At 40.5% G+C, this 19730-nt stretch overlaps 1 protein-coding gene across 7 annotated transcripts in view; it reads left to right on the top strand.

Annotated features, from left to right (window-relative positions):
- LOC143295526 (centrosome and spindle pole-associated protein 1-like) overlaps positions 1-19730 on the top strand; it is a 99543-nt gene that overhangs the window by 43653 nt on the left and 36160 nt on the right. For 6 of the 7 annotated variants that reach the window (XM_076607258.1, XM_076607259.1, XM_076607262.1 and 3 more), the window contains 11 exons: positions 300-396; positions 2259-2294; positions 7300-7479; positions 7876-8118; positions 10241-10350; positions 12231-12420; positions 13509-13605; positions 14749-14798; positions 17366-17463; positions 18520-18746; positions 19378-19431. In XM_076607258.1, coding sequence (XP_076463373.1) covers positions 300-396; positions 2259-2294; positions 7300-7479; positions 7876-8118; positions 10241-10350; positions 12231-12420; positions 13509-13605; positions 14749-14798; positions 17366-17463; positions 18520-18746; positions 19378-19431 — 1382 coding nt within the window. The remainder of the gene's footprint in view (positions 1-299; positions 397-2258; positions 2295-7299; positions 7480-7875; positions 8119-10240; positions 10351-12230; positions 12421-13508; positions 13606-14748; positions 14799-17365; positions 17464-18519; positions 18747-19377; positions 19432-19730) is intronic. The other variant, XM_076607257.1, reaches the window with a different exon arrangement.

Here is a 19730-nt window from a genome sequence, read left to right as displayed (position 1 = left end):
TCAGTGCTGGAACTTTTCTTCTTTCATAATGTGATTTTTTACCTCATTGGTAGTGGAATTTATAATGTTTATGTGGTGAAAGTGGTTGGATTGATAACATTTTTTTTAGCAGTTTATTCTGTGTCAGTTTTAATACATCACCAGGTTAAGCTGCCTGTCTGTGTGTCAAATGACTTCTGGTTGGAAAAATGATAGTGTCTAATTGATCTGTAGTGTGTGTGGGTGTGGATGTAGGTGTATATGTGTGTGTGTACATTGCAGTGATTGCATGAACTTGTGTGTGTGTGTGTGTTCACCAGGACCCTACACATCCGAAGAGGCCAAGCGTCAGCAGAAGGAGCGATACAGGGAGGAGCTTCAGAGACAGATGAGGGAGGTGGCTGAGGGGAGGAGGAGGTGAGTGTCACGTCTGTGTGTTGTCGTTCACTTCACACACACACACACACACACACACACACACACACACACACACACACACACACACACACATACTTCTGTTTCTTTTTTTTCTTTTTTTTTGTTGTCATTTCTATCATTTCTGAAGTTGAGATGTGAGTATTCTAGGAGAAAAGGAAGCTGTCTATTATAGAATCTGGGAGAGGTGTTGCTAGCATAAATGGGATGTCTAGATTGACCTTTAGCAGGAAGGCAATGACTTATAAATGAACGGTTTTATCCCCAAAGAGTTTTATCCTTTGAAGGATTTTATCCTTAACTCTTTCATTGCCACAGGCGATTTTAGTTGATCAGACATTTCACTGCCATAGGTGACTTTAGTAGACATCAAGGGGTCATGTTAAAAGGACTGTTTATCACGTTTAACAAAGCTTCACATCTGCAGCCAGTTTCCTGAGCAACTGAACACTGACTATCCTTCACACTTTTATTTGAGAACATAATTATGTTTATTACTCTTGTTTAATTAAGTTATCCGCGTGTGTGGGGTGGGTGGGGGTGGTGGGAGGGGGTGGGGGTGCGGGGTGTGTGCTGATTATCTGGTTGTGGTTTTCCGCAATTCATCTTTATTCTTATCTTATCTGTCTATTATAATCAATGTGCAGTATAGTGGGCTATGTTTATAATTATATTCAAATAATGTTTCTTAATTCTTTCTGTTTTTACATTAAGAATACAAGTTATTACCTGCAGTGTGTGGATGTATGTATGAAACGATGTATGTGATATTTTTTGCATTTGTATCTTCGTAATATTTGTAGGGGCTGTTGTTGGCTTTTACAGTTATGGTCCCCATGTTGTTTACTTGTCTATGTTGTGATGATGCACCTGACCAAATTTCTCCAGTTGGGATAATAAAGTTATTCTTATCTTATCTGATCTTACCCAGACTGTGTTTGAAGTGAACAAGTTTGTGTTGTTCTGACATGAACCAAATTTTGGTGTCTTGAGAGCATCGAGTATGAAATATTTGGTGCTGGAGAGTGTTTTTCATGCAGGAACTTGGTGGTGAAGGAGTTAATCAAAGGGTCAGAATGCTTGTGGTGCCATGGTGGGCAGTTAGTTCTGGATCTGCTTGGGCACATGGAAAAAGATCACATTTATCCACTGGCATAACAGTTATATTTAGTACCTGGTCATGACAGTGAGCTATGCTGTGCTGCCTGTTTCAGTGGTTGTTCACATTGTCTCTGCTATAGCTTGGCCAGGGAGGATTTAGTTCCCAGGAGACATCAAAGTGTGTGGACCGATCCATATGTGCCACACCACATCTACTTTAAAAAAAAAAAAAGGGGGGGTGGGATATTTGGTGGGATGAAGATTATTATTATTATTTTTTTATTTTTTTATTATAGAAATTTTACTGTTCGACATGTGAAAACAGTTAAATAGAATACAAAGAATCTAAAGTTGAGTAAGTTTCTAGAAAGTTTGGAAAGTACGTACATTGTAAAATTTAACATCACACATACACACACACACACACACACACACACACACACACACACACACATTATTCTTCTCCTCCTATCTCTTCTAACCCACCCAGATGTCAGCAATGTTTGCAGATGTTGTTTCATAATTAGTCCTTTTTTTGGGGGGGGGGGGGGGTATTTTTTAATTTTTTGTTTGCCTTTTTTTTTGTCTTTTTTTTTCCTTCAAGGGATAGGGAATAAAAGGGAAGAGGCATGGAGAATTATGTCTTCAAATATGTCAAGTTTGACAGATTCATTTGTGTCTGGTCATAATTGTTTTGGTGATTATTTGAGAAAGATTTATGCATGGCTGTCGTTCTTGTCCAGAGAGAAGCAAGCAGAAATGCAGATCAACTATTCAGGGTAAAATGATTCAGAATATTTGCATTAATGTTTTTGGTGGGTTTTTTTTTCTCTTGTACTTGCATGTATCTGCTTACATTTATGTTGTTGCATTCACATGCTTTTTTTTCTTGTTTATTTTGATTACTTGTCTGTCTATAAAAAGGGATGATTGGTTTCTTTTATTTCATATTTTTCCATTTGCTTTGAAGGTGCTTTTTTTTTTCAAATGATTGTTTAAATCAACATATGTTCAGTGATACATAAATAATAACAATAGAAAATAGCTGTGGCAGTAACAGCAGTAACAACAACAGCAATAGCAACAGTTAATAATGAGATAAAATAGCTGTAGCAGTAACAACAATAACAACAACAGCAATAGCAACAATTAATAATAATAAGAGATAAAATAGCTGTAGCAGTAACAGCAGTAACAACAACAGCAATAGCAACAATTAATAATAATATGAGATAAAATAGCTGTAGCAGTAACAGCAGTAACAACAACAGCAATAGCAACAATTAATAATAATATGAGATAAAATAGCTGTAGCAGTAACAGCAGTAACAACAACAGCAATAGTAACAATAATGATATGATTAAAGAGCACCACTAACAATAATGATAGTGATGAAAACCATTATAATAGATATTGATAATACCAGTCACAAGTCCATGGCCACTCACAACACTACCATTGCTACTGTTGTAACTGCCCAGCGATAGATGCAAGGGACAGTTCAACAGTTCATCTGCCTGGAATCCAACGTTAGCAATGAAGTATCCAAACCAGACATCCTTTGAAAGGTAGCGAAGAAAACATCAGCATTGTCTACACTGAGACCTATATCAAAGGACAGCAGCACAAAATCAAACTCCTGCATGCACTGGTAATAATAATAATAATATTCATAACTTTTCCATGGCGCGATATCCAGTACTGATGCTGCTCAAAGCGCCTTACAACATCGAGCCAGATAAGAACATAACATAAAACATTACAACAGCTCAATCCAGTGTGTTCACGGACTGAATAAAAAAGCATGATCCACCAGACAATAAAAATATCAAGTAAATAATGCTTAGATTAAAAAAGAAATACATTCCTTAAAAATACACATTTTTTTTAGACACACACATACATGCGCGCACATACTCAGACTTGCACACACACACATGCACATGCGCGCGCGCGCCCAGACACATTAAATATATCAACTGCACTAAAACAGGATTACATGAGTATAAATATCTCTAGCATAAAACTCCATGTGGCGAACAGACTTTGGACTACCCATCATGCTGAGTATGGAAATGTTTTCGGAAAAGGTGATATTCCGTCTTCCTGTACGCATGTGAAATATTGACTATAACTGCGTTGAGATGAGGTACTATCACAAGATCCTAAGCATCAGACACGCTGATCTCATCACCAATGAACAGATGTGCCAAACCATCAAGCAGCACATTGTTCCTACAAAGATCTGCTGACATCAGTTAACTCACTCAGTACGGCCAGTCCTCTCTTCTCCTCTACACAGACCCCTCGGATGTCCAGTGGGTGTCTCAATGACCCAACCTTTAGCTTCCGTCATCAGAATTGTGGTATTCTTTGTCAACATTCACCTCTTCAGTACAAGAGCCTTCCGCTTGCAATATTTTGATGATGGTAATTGGGGTGAAACGCTGTTAACGACGTCTCTTTCGCCGTTCGTATGGAGAGAGTTAAAAAAATAAAGCTATGCTGGACAGGCCAAATGGCCTTGCTAAAACAGTCCTCCAAGGAACTGACAATGGGAGGAGGGGGAGGGGGGCGGGCAGATGGAAGTGAAGACAGAAAAAAAAAATGGACTGACAACTCTGCAGAATGGACTCCTAGGAGGAAGCTGGTCAGGGATACCGAGGAGAAGTACCCTACTTGTAGTATGATAAATAGAATTGTGCAACCAGCAACCATCTACCTGAAGATTTAGTCATCAGCCCCATCCACATGTAATATGCAGCTTCTATTCAAACGTGTGTGTATGTGTGTGTGTGTGATAGAGAGAGAGAGAGACAGAGTGTGTGTGTGTGTGTGTGTGTGTGTGTGTGTGTGTGTGTGTGTGTGTGTGTGTGTGTGTGCGTACAAGTTTTTATATTGATATGCACTTGTATGTATCCTAATTTCTACTGTATCTGTTTGTGTATGGTTTTCGATTTATATTCATATCTTGTTACGTACTATCACCCCCAATATTCCTTGTGACCTCGGTACACTTGGTATTAAAGACATATTCTATTCTATTCTACTTCCGGGAGGTTATCGGCCGTTGCTGCTTAAGTTTTCTCCGCATAGGCGGATAGTAGTTTGCACAGGACAGGAATCAGACTCTTTGCCGGAGTCAGCTCTGCACTAGTGGGTCACGGTAAGTATGTTAGATAAACATAATTTTAGGGAAAAAAATTTCGTTTTGTGGAGACCTGGAGGATTCTGGTGAATAGTTCTTTTATGCGGCGTCCCAGTTGCTCTTCGCAGAGTTGAGGCAGAAGATCAAGTAGATCAAGAGCAAGTCATATGCAAGGTTTCACTAGCTTAGAAGCATGTCCATTGTTTGAAACCGACTGTCAGTGAATAGTTCATACAAGATTCAGAGTCTTCTGAAGTTTGTACAAGATTCAGAATCTTGTGAATTTATCCTGTGCAAAATTACCTCTGCATCATTACCCATGGAAAGTGCTTGGCTTTGGGACAGTTTAACAAAAACAATCTTTTTAATTTGGGAAGTAGCTTATTGAACCATCTTAGTTGGTAACTAACATAGGTTTTGGTGCTTTTAGATTTCATCCCCTGTTTAATTTGTGTCCAGATGTATCTGATGCCATGTTTTGTTTTGTTTTTACATGCTTGTGGTGGAAGGATTTCTTTATTTTTGTGGGCCATGGAACTAGAATATTGTTTTTATATCTGCATGCAGAGTCCAGACATGAAGGTACATGTTCATTGTTGTTGAGCAATTGTGGTGTAATCATACCAGTGTAGACTATTTATATATCTTTTTCTGCTTTACACACACACACACAAACACACACACTTACACACACACATATGCATATGCTGTAGATACTTCTTGTATCCTTGTATGCCCATTTGGTCTTGTAACACTATCTTTATTGTTTGTTTATAGCATTTGTGTATGTACAGATTCTTGTTAATTTGTTATGTAAATGCATGTATGATTGTATGTGTACATCTGTACATCATTTGTGTATTAGCAATATTCTTTCACATTTTATGTAGATGATGCATGTTGTGTTTGTGTGAGCGTTTGTCTGTCTGGCCGTGCTGTATCCTTGCTTCCTGAATACCATGCTTCCTCCATTTCAGTGTTGTGGTGTTATTGTCGATGGGTTGCTTGACAACAACTTGTGAGCTTGACCTGCTTTTGTTTGGAGGTCGTAGTCATGGTGATGGTTGTGTTCGTGTTTTGGCATTCATTTGCATGTGTTTTGTTTCTGTATCTGTGGGGGTGTGGATGTTGTTTTGGTGAACAATTGGATGTGCGTTGGTTTGGATGCATGCATATGTGTAGGTTGGGGTTGCTGCAGAGTTTCTTACGATGTCGTTTGCGGTCGGCTTTTCTGACTTGAAAGTTCAGGTCAAGCGGCTTTGACCACTGGTGGTGATAATGCAAACAATATCTGGGGCCTGTTACACGTGTGTAGTGTTGATGAGATGGAATTAATTTTTATGTCAGTAACACACATGAACGCATGGGTGTTACAGTTCTGTATGTGTAGGCGGATTGGTTGGTGATGGGACGCTGAATATTAGATAACAACTTCTTTAGTTTTCATTTCTAGTCAGTTTATACTTGAAAGTAACTTTTGCTTTTATTGATTGGCACAGTATATATATATATATATTTTTATTTTCTTTTTTTTTTTTCAGCTGGGCAAATATGGAACTTTGTATATGTAAATGTACTTCTGCATGTGGGCTGGGGTGACTCTTGTCAAGGTCTTCAGTGTCAGTGGATTCATGGGGTATTGCCGTTGGAGGGACGTGATGGCAGTCTCCACTCTGGAGGAGGCACTCACTCAGTCTGGCTCCGCAACTAAGCCATTATCGTCGCCAGTAGGGGGCTTAGTAGGTCAGTGTCCTGAGTACGTCAAATCACAACAGGCATTACCAAACACTACCGAAGTGACTCAGCAGCAGTGCAGGGTCTCCTCTGGTGTGAGAGAGAGAAGACGATCCCTTTGTAAAACCTAACCCTGTCGTTTTCCCAGAGAGATGATCCCTTTGTAAAACCTAACCCTGTCGTTTCCCAGAGAGAAGACGATCCCTTCGTAAAACATAACCTTGTCGTTTCCCAGAGAGATGATCCCTTTGTAAAACGTAACCCTGTCGTTTCCCAGAGAGATGATCCCTTTGTAAAACCTAACCCTGTCGTTTCCCAGAGAAGACGATCCCTTTGTAAAACCTAACCCTGTCGTTTCCCAGAGAGAAGACGAAACCTAACCCTGTTGTTTCCCAGAGAGAAGATGATCCCTTTGTAAAACCTAACCCTGTTGTTTCCCAGAGAGAAGACGATCCCTTTGTAAAACCTAACCCTGTCGTTTCCCAGAGAGAAGACAATCCCTTTGTAAAACCTAACCCTGTCGTTTCCCAGAGAGAAGACAATCCCTTTGTAAAACCTAACCCTGTTGTTTCCCAGAGAGAAGACGAAACCTAGCCCTGTCCTTTTCCCAGAGAGAAGACGAAACCTAACCCTGTCGTTTCCCAGAGAGAAGACGAAACCTAACCCTGTTGTTTCCCAGAGAGAAGGCGATCCCTTTGTAAAACCTAACCCTGTCGTTTCCCAGAGAAGACGATCCCTTTGTAAAACCTAACCCTGTCGTTTCCCAGAGAAGACGATCCCTTTGTAAAACCTAACCCTGTCGTTTCCCAGATAGAAGACAATCCCTTTGTAAAACATAACCCTGTCGTTTCTCAGAGAGAAGATGATCCCTTTGTAGAACCTAACCCTGTCGTTTTCCCAGAGAGAAGAAGCTGGACATGAAGGTGGACTTCACTGGCTACAAAGACCCCGAGGAGCAGAAGGCCCCCCAGCTTCCTCCCCAGTCGTCCACCACCACCACCACCACCAGTCAGCGACCCACGCTTCGCGCCTCCCAGCCATCCTACCAGTCTGACGGGCTGGACAGACTGGACCAGCTGAAGTGAGCAGGGAGCTGTGTGTTTGTAACATGTGTGTTGTTGTTGTTGTTGTTGTTTTGTTTGCACACTACTTCTTTTTCACACCATGATAAACACACACACACACTCAACGTGTGCGCACTCTTTCTCTCTCTCACACACACAAACACTCATACACACGTACACACACAGAAAGAACACAATCATGTCATAAATCACCAGGAAAAAAAAAAGCACGCTCACATTCCACATTGAAATGTTGGGAGAATGGTCAGACTTTGCATTGTTTTCTGTGGAGCTAATGCACATTGTCAGCAAGAGTCATCAGCTTCTCTTTTACAGATAATAATAATAGTAATGATAATAATAATAATAAAATATCCTTGCATCTTACATCATTTTGTTCATTCCTGTTTCAGCCCCAGGGCAGAATTTTCGCGGGGGCGCTCACGCCTGGGGGAGGACCTGGACAGGAATCCAGCTTCCCGGGGATCAGGGGGTGTGGGGGCCGGCAGGGGGCTGCTTGACACCCCCTTCACCCTGTCGCGGGGGTCTGGGGGGGCCAGGGGAGGAGGGTTGCTGGATGACGACTTCACACGGCTGCTAGAGGCCCCGCGACATGGCAACCTGGCCCCACCTCCTGGTCTGGAGTACCAGCCGGCGTGAGTTTGAATCCTGGCTAGTGGATAGAGATGTCAGCTGTTATGATTTTGCCATATGTTCTGGAAACCCTAGAAAAATCCTAGGGAAAAGTGGAGGAGTGTTTTCCAGAGTATTTGTATTTGTTTGTATTTGTATTTCTTTTTTATCACAACAGATTTCTCTGTGTGAAATTCGTGCTGCACTCCCCAGGGAGAGTGCGTCGCTATACTACAGCGCCACCCATTTTTTTGTATTTTTTACTGCGTGCGGTTTTATTTGTTTTTCCTATCGAAGTGGATTTTTCTAAGAATTTTGCCAGGAACAACCCTTTTGTTGCTGTGGTTTCTTTTACGTGCCGTGGGTTCTTTGGAAGTACCCACATGTTCTGGAAACCCTAGAAAAATCCTTGGGGATTTTCCAGAGCTTTAAAAAAAAAAAAAATTGTGGATGCCACACCAGCCTGGTGCTGGAGTACTGCCTGATTGAGTTTGAGTCCAGCTGGGGGCCTTGAGTTACGATACGTCATGTGGAGGGTAGGAGGGAGCTGGGTGAGGGTGTTATGGGGGGTATTTGTATTTGTATTTATTTTTTATCACAACAGATTTCTCTGTGTGAAATTCGGGCTGCTCTCCCCAGGGAGAGCGCGTCGCTACACTACAGTGCCACCCATTTTTTTGTATTTTTTCCTGCGTACAGTTTTTTTTTTATATTTGTTTTTCCTATTGAAGTGGATTTTTCTACAGAATTTTGCCAGGAACAACCCTTTTGTTGCTGTGGGTTCTTTTACGTGCGCTAAGTGCATGCTGCACATGGAACCTCGGTTTATCGTCAGTCTCATCCGAATGACTAGCGTCTAGACCACCACTCAAGGTCTAGTGGAGGGGGAGAGAAAACATCGGCGGCTGAATAGTGATTCGAAGCAGTGCGCTCAGATTCTCTGGCTTCCTAGGCAGACGCGTTACCTCTAGGCCATCACTCCACACAGGTTTGTCAAAGTTTTGTTTGTTTTGCATGGTTTGTATAGGGTTCAGTTTGGATGAAATTGGACTGGACTTTTCACTGTGTGTTGAACCCTGGATTTTTTTTTTGGGGGGGGGGGGGGGTTGGGGGGGGGGGGAATTTTGGTTCTTCAAGAATTATCATTGTTATTCTTCTTCTTCTTATTATTATTCTTATAATTTGATTTGTTTATGACGGGGTATGGGTCAGTTTAGGCATATTGGTTTGTGTTGGGATAAGTTTTGGAAGGCAGAATTTGTTGGCGTTGGACTTCTGATCCTCTGCTTTCCAGTGATCAGGGTTCGAGGTCCCTGTTTAAGTATGGTGCTGTGTCCTTTTGGAAAGCTACTCTGATTTTCCTCACTCCACCCAGGTGTGAAAGGTTACCTGACTGACGTAAGTTTGGGAAGCTTAAAATGGCAGGAGAGCATCTGGCCCTGCATTTCTGTGCCGATTCCTAGACACAGTGGATACGAATTGACTGCCCTGATGGCCATGAAATTCTATGGGACCTTTAACCTATATTGGGAATTAGGAAGTTGATAATGATGATGATGATGGTATGGATACTTATATAGCACCTGTCCTCGGTCAGAGACCAAACTCTAAGCGCTTTACAAACATGGGGTCATTTGCACAACAGGCTGCCTTGGTAGAGCTGATGGCTGCCATTACGCGCTCATCATTCGTTTCCTGTGTCATTCAATCAGATTTCAGGCACACACACATACACTCTCAGACAGACATGTCACATTTTACTTGTATGACCATTTTGTTTATCTACCCCACCATGTAGGCAGCCATACTCCGTTTTTGGGGATGTGCATGTTAGGTATGTTCTTATTTCCATAACCCATCGAACACTGAAATGGATTATGGAATCTTTAATGTGCGTGATTGATCTTCTGCATGCATATACACATGAAAGGGGGTTCAGGCACTAGTAGGTCTGCACATATGTCGACCTGGGAGATCAGAAAAATCTCCACCCTTTACCCACCAGGCGCCATCACTGAGATTCGAACACGGGACTTTAGATTAAAAGTCCAGTGCTTTAACCACTTGGCTGCTGTGCAACCCATGAATGTAGAAGGGGGAAAAAAAATCGCTATGAGAGGAAAGTGAACATGTTCCTGTGTCCAGGTCTTTCATCACACAGAACGGGGCAGGAGGTGGGGGGCTGGGCCAGACGTCCGTGGAAGACGCCTACAACTTCTACGCAACGTACAATCCTCTGGAAGCCGACTTGCCAGGTATTTCTTTCTTTTTCTTCTTTTTTTCTTCTTCTTCTTCTGCATTCGTGGCCTGCAACTCCCACGCTCACTTGCATGTACACGAGTGGGCTTTTATGTGCATGACCGTTTTTACCCCGCCATGTAGGCAGCCATACTCCGCTTTTGGGGGTGTTTTTCTTCTTTGTATTTCTGTTTCTTTTTACCACAACAGATTTCTCTGCGGCTTGTCGATAATCAAGGTGTGAACAGTGTAAACATTGTTTCTGGCACTGCTTGTCATTGTTTGTAAAAAAAACCAAAAAAACAATCAGTGTGACGTGTAAGGTTTGAGGCTTGAAGAATTTTGAAGGATAATGTGTAGAAGAAAGTATTGTCATCTTTTTCTTTGTTCTCCTTCTTTGTTGCTGTTCTCTTCTTTTTTCTTTCTTTTCTCCTTCTTTGTTCTCTTGCTCCTTCCTCTCCACCCCCCTCCCCTCCCGTCCCCCCTTTCTTTCTTCCTTCCTTCTTTTTTCATTGTTCTTCGTCTTTTCCATGTTAGTTCTCTCTTCTTCTTTTATAGTTGTCTTTCATCTCTTTCGTAGTTGGTCTTCATCCTTTTCTTTTTCTTCGTTTTTCATCTGTTGCCATATATTTACATTGCGCATGCGGTATTGGAGGCGCTGTGGCTCTAGAAACAGTTCGGCGTTGGACTTGGGGAACCAGAGTTCACCAGTGATCGTGTATGGATTTAACCGAAATGCTGCGATGCTTCCTTGAGTAACTGAACTGAACTGAACTGAACTGAACTGAACTGAAGTGAACTCACCAGTGACCAGGGTTTTAGACCCCGTTTTTTGGCATGGTGTTGTGTCCTTGGGACACTGACTATATACTCCGATTTTCCTGACTCTGCCAAGGTGTGAATGGGTACCTGACTTGAAACGGCAGAAGGAGAGGATTGGGCCCTGCCTTCCTGTGCTGAAACCTGGACCTGTACAGTGAATGTGAATTCACTGTCCCGATGGCCATTAAAGGCTATTTAATTTTTTTTTTTTTTTAATTTAATTTTCGTGTTGTTTTTTTTACTTTATTTATTTTATTTTACTTTATTTCATTATTATTGTTATTATTTATATATTTATTTTTTAATTAAAAAAAAAAATTGTTCTTTTATTTTTTTTCTCAAGGCCTGACTAAGCACGTTGGGTGAGGCATCTGCTTGGCAGATGTGGTGTAGCGTATATGGATTTGACCGAACACAGTGACGCCTCCTTGAGGAGCTGCTGATACTGATATGGGACCTTTAACCTTTTTTTTTTAAACCATTTTTGACTCACTTGTGTAAACAAAGTGAGTCTATGTTTTAACCCGGTGTTCGGTTGTCTGTGTGTGTGTGTGTGTGTCCATATGTCTGTGTGTCTGTGTGTCCGTGGTAAACTTTAACATTGACATTTTCTCTGCAAATACTTTGTCAGTTGACACCAAATTTGGCATAAAGATAGGAAAAATTCAGTTCTTTCCAGTCATCTTGTTTAAAACAATATTGCACCTCTGGGATGGGCACAAAAAAAATAAAAAAGAAGCCTAATTATATGCAAACTGCATTTACTGTTATATTTATATTTTTTGTATTCTCTAAACTTGGCATTTTGACCTCTTATTCTGACCCAACAACAAGAGCAGTCATTATTATCATTTTTTGTTCAAACAGGAACTTCTTTTGCTAAGCATGGAATTTCTATTTATTTTGCAAACGTTTTGGTGCAGATAGTAAAAAAAGGGAAATTACTCTGTAATTAATGCTAGGGGACTTAATTGATCACAAGTGAGTCTTGAAGGCCTTGCCTCTCTTGTTTTCTTTGTCTCCGTTTTCTTGTGCTGGATGTACTCACCGTACCTCTGTGGTGTTTATCTCACAGCAGCTAGGAGTGGTGGTGCTGCTGCTGCCGTTTCTCGTCCTCTCCAGACCAGTCAGGATGCCCCCTACACTGGCAGAAGGGATGGAGGAGGAGGAGGAGGAGGAGGAGGAGGAGGACTGAGTGACAGGAACGGAGGAGGAATGGGTTTGAGCGAAAGAAGTCGCGCCAGAGTTCGCTTTGAGGATGAAGAGTAAGTGTGAGGTGCTCCTCTTTCGTAGGTTTTTGTGTGTGTATGTGTGATGGAGGTTTTTGTGTGTGTGTGATGGAGCGTAAGAGTTGTTGCATTTATGGTATGTAACAGTCGGTCTTGTCAACTATCCATTTATAGAACCAATGAATGTGTTTTCATTACTTTTACAAGACTGATTTGTGTGTTTGCATTTGCACGCTTGTGTCATGGGGATGATGAATTAAGCAGAATGGCTGGCGTCCTCAGCATGGCCTAGTCTTATTTGCCCTAAGGAGCTAAACGGTTGGGATACTGTGTCATGAACTGGGTTTTGTGGGTTTGTCTTTGTGTTTTTTTTGTGGATGTGACAAATTTGTATTGACGCGGTTGAGCATTTGTATGGTGTGACAGTCCTGATATGGCCCTGTGCAGTCAGCTGGACTATAAGCAACAAAAACAAGAATAAATAACGCTTGTGTCGATGTGTGCGTGTGTATGAGTCAACATAGCTTGGCCCATTTTCTTTCATGTTTCAGTTTTTTGCCTTCCACTTGTCTTATGCTGCACTGTATTTTGATGTGTTTATCTCTTTTTTTTTTCTCTAGTTTTTTTTTTTTTTTTTTTTTTTTTTTTTTTTTAGCTAGGATAGGTTTTCAAGGCTTTATCAGAGTGTTGGGATATGCAAACCCCCACACCACACAACCCCAGTAATCATATATCTTAACACCTTCACACCCCCACAAACAACCCCCCCCCCCCAATAATCCTCTATCTTGACACTCCACACCCCTTAAGACAACCCCCCCCCCACCCCTGGATAATCCTGTATCTTAATACCTACACACACCCAAAAACAAACCCACCCACACTCACCCCAATAATCCTCTGTCTTAGCACCCCCACACCCCTTCAAACAAACCCACCCCCACACCCCCAGTAATCCTCTGTCTTAACCCCTCCACACCCCTACAAACACACCCACCCACACACCCAATAATCCTCTTATCTTAACACCCCCAGACCCCAACAAACACCCCCCACCCACACCCCCCCAACATGCTCTGACGCCTCCCTGAAAGTGAAAGTGAAAGTAGTGCGTTGTGCTGCAGGCCTCGGAAGCAGGGGATGGACTTCCCCAGTGACGACGACAAGAAGCGTCAGGCCCAGAGAAAGGCTCAGGCCTATCAGGAGGAGCTCAACAGACAGGTGTGTGTGTGTGTGTGTGTTTGAGAGGAGGCATTTATGTGGTTTGTGAGTGAGGAGGGGTGTTGCATATCTATGTGTGCGTGCTTGTGTGTGCGTGTTTGTGTGTGTACATGTGTGTGTATGTGTGTGTGTGTGTGTGTGTGTGTTTGAGAGGAGGCATTTATGTGGTTTGTGAGTGAGGAGGGGTGTTGCATATCTATGTGTTTGCTTGTGTGTGCGTGTTTGTGTGTGTACATGTGTGCGTGTGTGTGTGTGTGTGTGTGTGTGTTTGAGAGGAGGCATTTATGTGGTTTGTTAGTGAGGAGGGGTGTTGCACATCTATGTGTGTGTGCTTGTGTGTGTGTGTGTGTGTGTGTATGCATGCCATAATTTGAGGAGAAATGCAGGTGTAAAACCACTTTATCTTTCGGAGCCCAACCCTTAATGAAAAGATCGTGCCTTGCTTTTTTTGTGGGTGGTTTTTGCAAGGTCACATTTTGTGAGAGAACATTTTCCAAAGCACTTGTGTCATCAACAGAGAGCTAGTGTGAAGTGAAAATGAAGCTAATACTGTTGACAAAACAAACAGTTCAGTCACGCTTTTTTTTTGAAAGTTGATTGATTTGGGTGTATTGATGAGATGACCTATAACTTGATCATCATGTGGTTGTTTTATGTTGGTGAGGTGCACTCTTGACTTTATGATCATGTGGTGTTTTATTGGTGTACTGGCGAAGTGACATGATAATGTTGTGGTATTATATTGGTGTATTGGTGAAGTGACTTGATAATCATGTGATGTAATATTGGTGTATTGGTGAAGTGACTTGATAATCATGTGGTGTTTTATTGGTGTATTGGTGAAGGAACTTGATAATCATGTGGTGTTTTATTGGTGTATTGGTGAAGTGACATGATAATCATGTGGTGTAATATTGGTGTATTGGTGAAGTGACATGATAATCATGTGGTGTTTTATTGGTGTATTGGTGAAGTGACATGATAATCATGTGGTGTAATATTGGTGTACTGGTGAAGTGACATGATAATCATGTGGTGTAATATTGGTGTACTGGTGAAGTGACTTGATAATCATGTGGTGTAATATTGGTGTACTGGTGAAGTGACTCGATAATCATGTGATGTGACATTTCATGTTTTCAGATTGAGGAGAAGAGGAGAAAGAAAATACTGGAGAAGGAGGAGAAGGAGAGGTGGGTACAAGGTGCCATTTTCCTCATACATAACTGGATTGTGAATTGTTAATTGCTAATTGTAGAGGTGAAATTGTTTCTGCTGGTTTCTGCTCTGTTTTTAGCTCACATATTGTGTGTGTGTGTGTGTGTGTGTGCGCGCACGCATGCTTGTGTGTGTTTTCATGACATTGACACATTCCATTTGTCTTGCTTATAAGTCTTTGATTATCATGCCCTGTGTAAGCCCAGGATTTCTCACGATCCCATGATTTCTCTCACTTTGTGAGAGATCGTGGGGGGCGCCCGCATGATTTCTCTCACTTTGAGAGAAATCTTGGGATTGCAAGAAATTGTGGTTGTTCCCCTTCCACGATTTTTCACAGTTCCCCTCCCATGTTTTCTCACTGTGTGAAAAATCGTGGAAAGTTCCCATTATTTTTTATAAAAGATACGTCCTTTATAATCAGAGCTGGTTTCTTGTCTTTTCCCAATGCTAATCTTAGAGAAAAATGAGAGAGAGAAAAGGAAAAGAGAAAAAGGTGGGTGATGGCAATGACGATCATGATAATGATAGTGGCGTTAGCGAGGACCTGAACAATAGTGACACTGAAACACATCTGTGTTAGCGAGGACCTGAACAGTAATGACACTGAAACACAACTGTTTATTGTATTTCACATAAGATAGATCACTGCAATGCATTAACCTGAAATTCAACATTGGAATCAATAGCAAACAATGAAATTCAGGCAGTGTATAAAAATATCACAAAATCAGATAATATAGTAAGATATGATATGATGATATGATATAATATGATATGATATGATAAATGTAATATAATATAATGTAATATAATATAAAAACTAAATAAAATAATATAATATAATATGATATAATATGATATAATACAATACAATGTAATATGACCTGAACTGAATCTTTTCTGGGTTTTGGGAATAAATTCAAAATGATTCAATTTTCCACATAAATGTGATAGCAAAAAAAATATTTCACAATGCTTTACCCTCATGTTAGGAGCGTGAAAACTGGACCAAATAGATTTGATGTTTGTTGTGATGCAACCTTTTTCTGTAACATTTATTTCGAATGTTCTTCATTTCATACATGTTCATTTATTCATCTGTTTGTGTCAGCATCCTTTCGCATGCAATATTGCACTGAAAATAGATTCTCAGTTTCATAGAAGACCCTTAGAACAAGAAAATGTTTGTAAAACAGAGTGAAAGAAGACCAGATTAAATCATCCAAGTGAATACACATAAGGAAACACACACACACACACACACACACACACACACACACACACACACACGCACTCACCCACCCACTCAACCACTCACTGACATACACATATGTTCACACTTTTTTTAAACCAGTACCGTGCCTCCAATGTCTGTTGTTGATGTCTTCGCTAACGTCATTGTCATTATCATGATTGTCGTTGTTGTTTCCGGTGTTTCTTGTTTCCTTTTCTTTTTCTCCTTTTTCTCTTAGATTTGCATTTGGGTAAAGACAAGAAACTAACTCTGATGACAAAGGAAATATTTTTGATAAGAATAAAGGGGACTTCTCATGAGAAATCGTGGGGATGCCCCCACGATTTCTTGCAGTTGAGAGAAATTGTGGGATTGTGAGAAATTGTGGGCTTACACCCTGTGTTGTTAATTTTTTGCATCCATTTTTTACCCATACTGATGTTCATTGTTAGTGCTCTGAGCCCCTGTACTGAGAAAGTGGAGTGCATTATAAACTTCCATCATCATCATCACACTGATAATACTTCTTTGTCATATTGTTATTATTATCATTATTATCTATGCAATCCCCCTAAAAATTCCCCTAAAAATTCCATCATTTCTGGAAGAAATCTTATGTGCACTGAAACATACATTTGTGGAGTGTTGGCCTAGAGGTAACGCCTGCGCTTAGGAAGCGAGAGAATCTGAGCACTTTGGTTTGAATCCCACAGTCGCCAGTATTTTCTCCTCCCCCTCCACTAGACCTTGAGTGGTGGTCTGGACGCTAGTCATACGGGTGAGACAATAAACCAAGGTCTGGTGTGCAGCATGCACTTAGCGCATGTAAAAGAAAAAAAGAACCCAAGGGTTGTCCTTGGCAAAATTCTGTAGAAAAATCCACTTCAGTAGGAAAACAAATAAAATTGCAGGCAGAAAAAAGAAAAGAAAAAAAAAGGGAGATGCTGTCAGTGTAGCGATGCGCTCTTCCCGGAGAGAGCAGCCCGAATTTCACACAGAGAAATCTGTTGCGACAAAAAGAGTGGTACAAGAATACATGGGTAAAATGGTTTATTCTACGTTTTCAGTATATCTAACTGGATCTAGATTTTACATAAACTGAGTGAGACGTGGCTGATTTTTGTCTTTCTAATTTTGTTTTGATATTCCTTTTTTTTTTTTTTTTTTTGTGTGTGTGTGTGTGTGTGTGTTCTCTTCACCTCATTGTGAGAAATGCTAGATGTTCAGTCCTTGAAATGGTCCCTTGACAGTTGGCTGGGCGGGAAACACCATGATTTGATTTGATTGGTGGCCTTGCACTTGTAGGTATGACCGAAAGCTGGAACAGGAGGCGCTGAACTATAACCCCTACGGGCGTGGAGGTGGAGGTGCCCCAATGCGTGATGCGTATGGAAATATCGTCAGTGAGTAGTGTATGTGTGTGTGTGTGTGTGTGTGTTTGGGTGGGAGGGTGTGGGTGTGTGTGGGTGTGGGTGTGTATGTTTGCGTGTGTGTTTGTGTGTGTGTGTGCATGTGTGTGTATGTTTGTGTGTGTTTGTTTGTGTTATAATTCTTGTGTGTGGTGTGTGTGTGTATTTGTGTGTGTGTGTTTGTGTTATAATCATAATTATTATGTTTTTTGTTGTGTATGACTATGTCAGTGTGTGCTCACATTCATGTGCCTGCATACAAAGCCAAAATTTTGTTTTTGTGTTTTTGTTTTTATCTGTTTTTTAAATAATTTTTTTAATGTTTTCGTTTTTTTCTCTTTCCGTTAATGATTCTGACCAATTTGTTTCTTATGATTCACTTATAAAAAAAAGTTTTAGACTTTGTTTGCTGTTCATTATTCTTTTACAGATTTTGTATTTTTGTTTTTATCTGTTTTTTTTTTGTTTTTTTTTGTTTTTGTTTAATGTTTCTTTTTTTCTCTTCCCGTTAATGATTCTGACCAATTTGTTTCTTATGATTCACTTATAAAAAAAAAAAAAGTTTTAGACTTTGTTTGCTGTTCATTATTCTTTTACAGATTTCTTTATGAAGTGGAGAAACAATTTCTATGTTTTAAGGCATTGTTTTTAATTGTGTATTGTAGATGTTTGTCCAGTGAGTTTTTGGATCTGCTCACTAATGCGAGTGGTTTTTTTTTGTTTGTTTGGGGTTTGTTTGTTTTTATGTCAAATCAACAAGTCTTAATTTTTCTTCTGAAATTGATTACTGTATTATTTTATGAGTAGTTTGAAGTCGAATTGATTCATTGTTATTATTATTGTCATTATTGTTATTAGAATTATTAACATTATTATCATCATGTGTGTGTAGTCACATTTCGGTGTGTGTATGTAACATTGATGCAATGTTTTATGTTAACAAAAGCGTTTTTGTAAAGCACCTAGAGCAGATTCCTGGATAGTGTGCTATATAAGTATCCATTATTATTATTATTATTATTAGTATCATTATTTTTCCATACTTCAAAGCTGACTTAAGGTCAGTGCGTCGCGATGGGGACAACCCCGACTCGTCACGGAGAGCCGCCCCCCCTCCCCCTCCCTCCTACCCCAGTCCATACGACAACAACCCCTCTGGCCCAGTGGCCACCGCCAGCACCCGGGATGATCTGTTCGGTCCCCCGCCCATGCAGACCACGGCCGAAGGGGAGCAGTCGCACGCACGTGGTGGTCATGGCATCTTTGGCCTGCCCAAGGTTGGTTCCTGGCGATGTTGTTGTGTGGTTGTTTGGTGTTGTGTTGTGTTGTGTGGATAGTGTGTGAATGCATGTGTGTGTGTGTGTAGAGAGAGAGAGACAACAAGACAAGAAAAGACAAATCAAGACCAGACCAGACAAGACAAGACCAGACAGGAGGTCATGTTCTTACGCTTGACACAAAATTTTTTCTGTTAGAAATCGTGTTTGAAAGTGGGGCAAAAGAGTTCACTGATTTCCTAAAGTTTACTCTCACGTCCCAAAAGAAAAACATTAAAATAAAGTAGAATTACTTTATATTTGTATATAATACTTTGGGACATAGTAGAAAAAACATTATAGAATGTGAATATACGAAAAATTGAAATATGATATTTTTATCCCATGGTCAGTTTCACAGAGTGTAGTGCGAAATGTGTGGCTGCGACTTATCCATGATTTTCGCGTGCAGCGTCACACACACACACACACACACACACACATATATATATATATATCAAAACATGCAGGTTGGTCCAGCTAAAAAAGCAAATATGACGAATTATCATGAGACACTTGCATTATTTCAAGTGTTTCAACACGGACACTATGCAGAACATTGTGCTGAAATGAAAGATTTTCTGTTGTGCAGACAAGCGAGGAGAAGGTGGCGTCCGAGAAGTACAAGGAGGACCTCCGAAGACAGGTAACAAACACATCACCTTTACCTGGTTGTATGCAGGACACAAGGACCCTTTACTACGCCTCACAGAGAAATTGTTGACATGGTTGCTGAAAGATGATGATAATGATAAGAATAGTAGTAGAAGTAATGATGATAATATTAATAATAGTAATAGTAATAATAATAATAATAATGATACTGCTGCTGCTACTACTACTACTATTACTACTACTACTGCTAATAATAATGATAAAAAAATAATGATGATAAAGATAATGACAGTGATAGTACATTGATAATGATAATGATTGTGATGATAA

Source organism: Babylonia areolata, chromosome 20, assembly GCF_041734735.1.
Source record: "Babylonia areolata isolate BAREFJ2019XMU chromosome 20, ASM4173473v1, whole genome shotgun sequence".
Taxonomy (NCBI): domain Eukaryota; kingdom Metazoa; phylum Mollusca; class Gastropoda; order Neogastropoda; family Buccinidae; genus Babylonia; species Babylonia areolata.
Note: the sequence above shows the minus strand (reverse complement) of the source record. Positions and strands in the feature narration are given on the sequence as shown.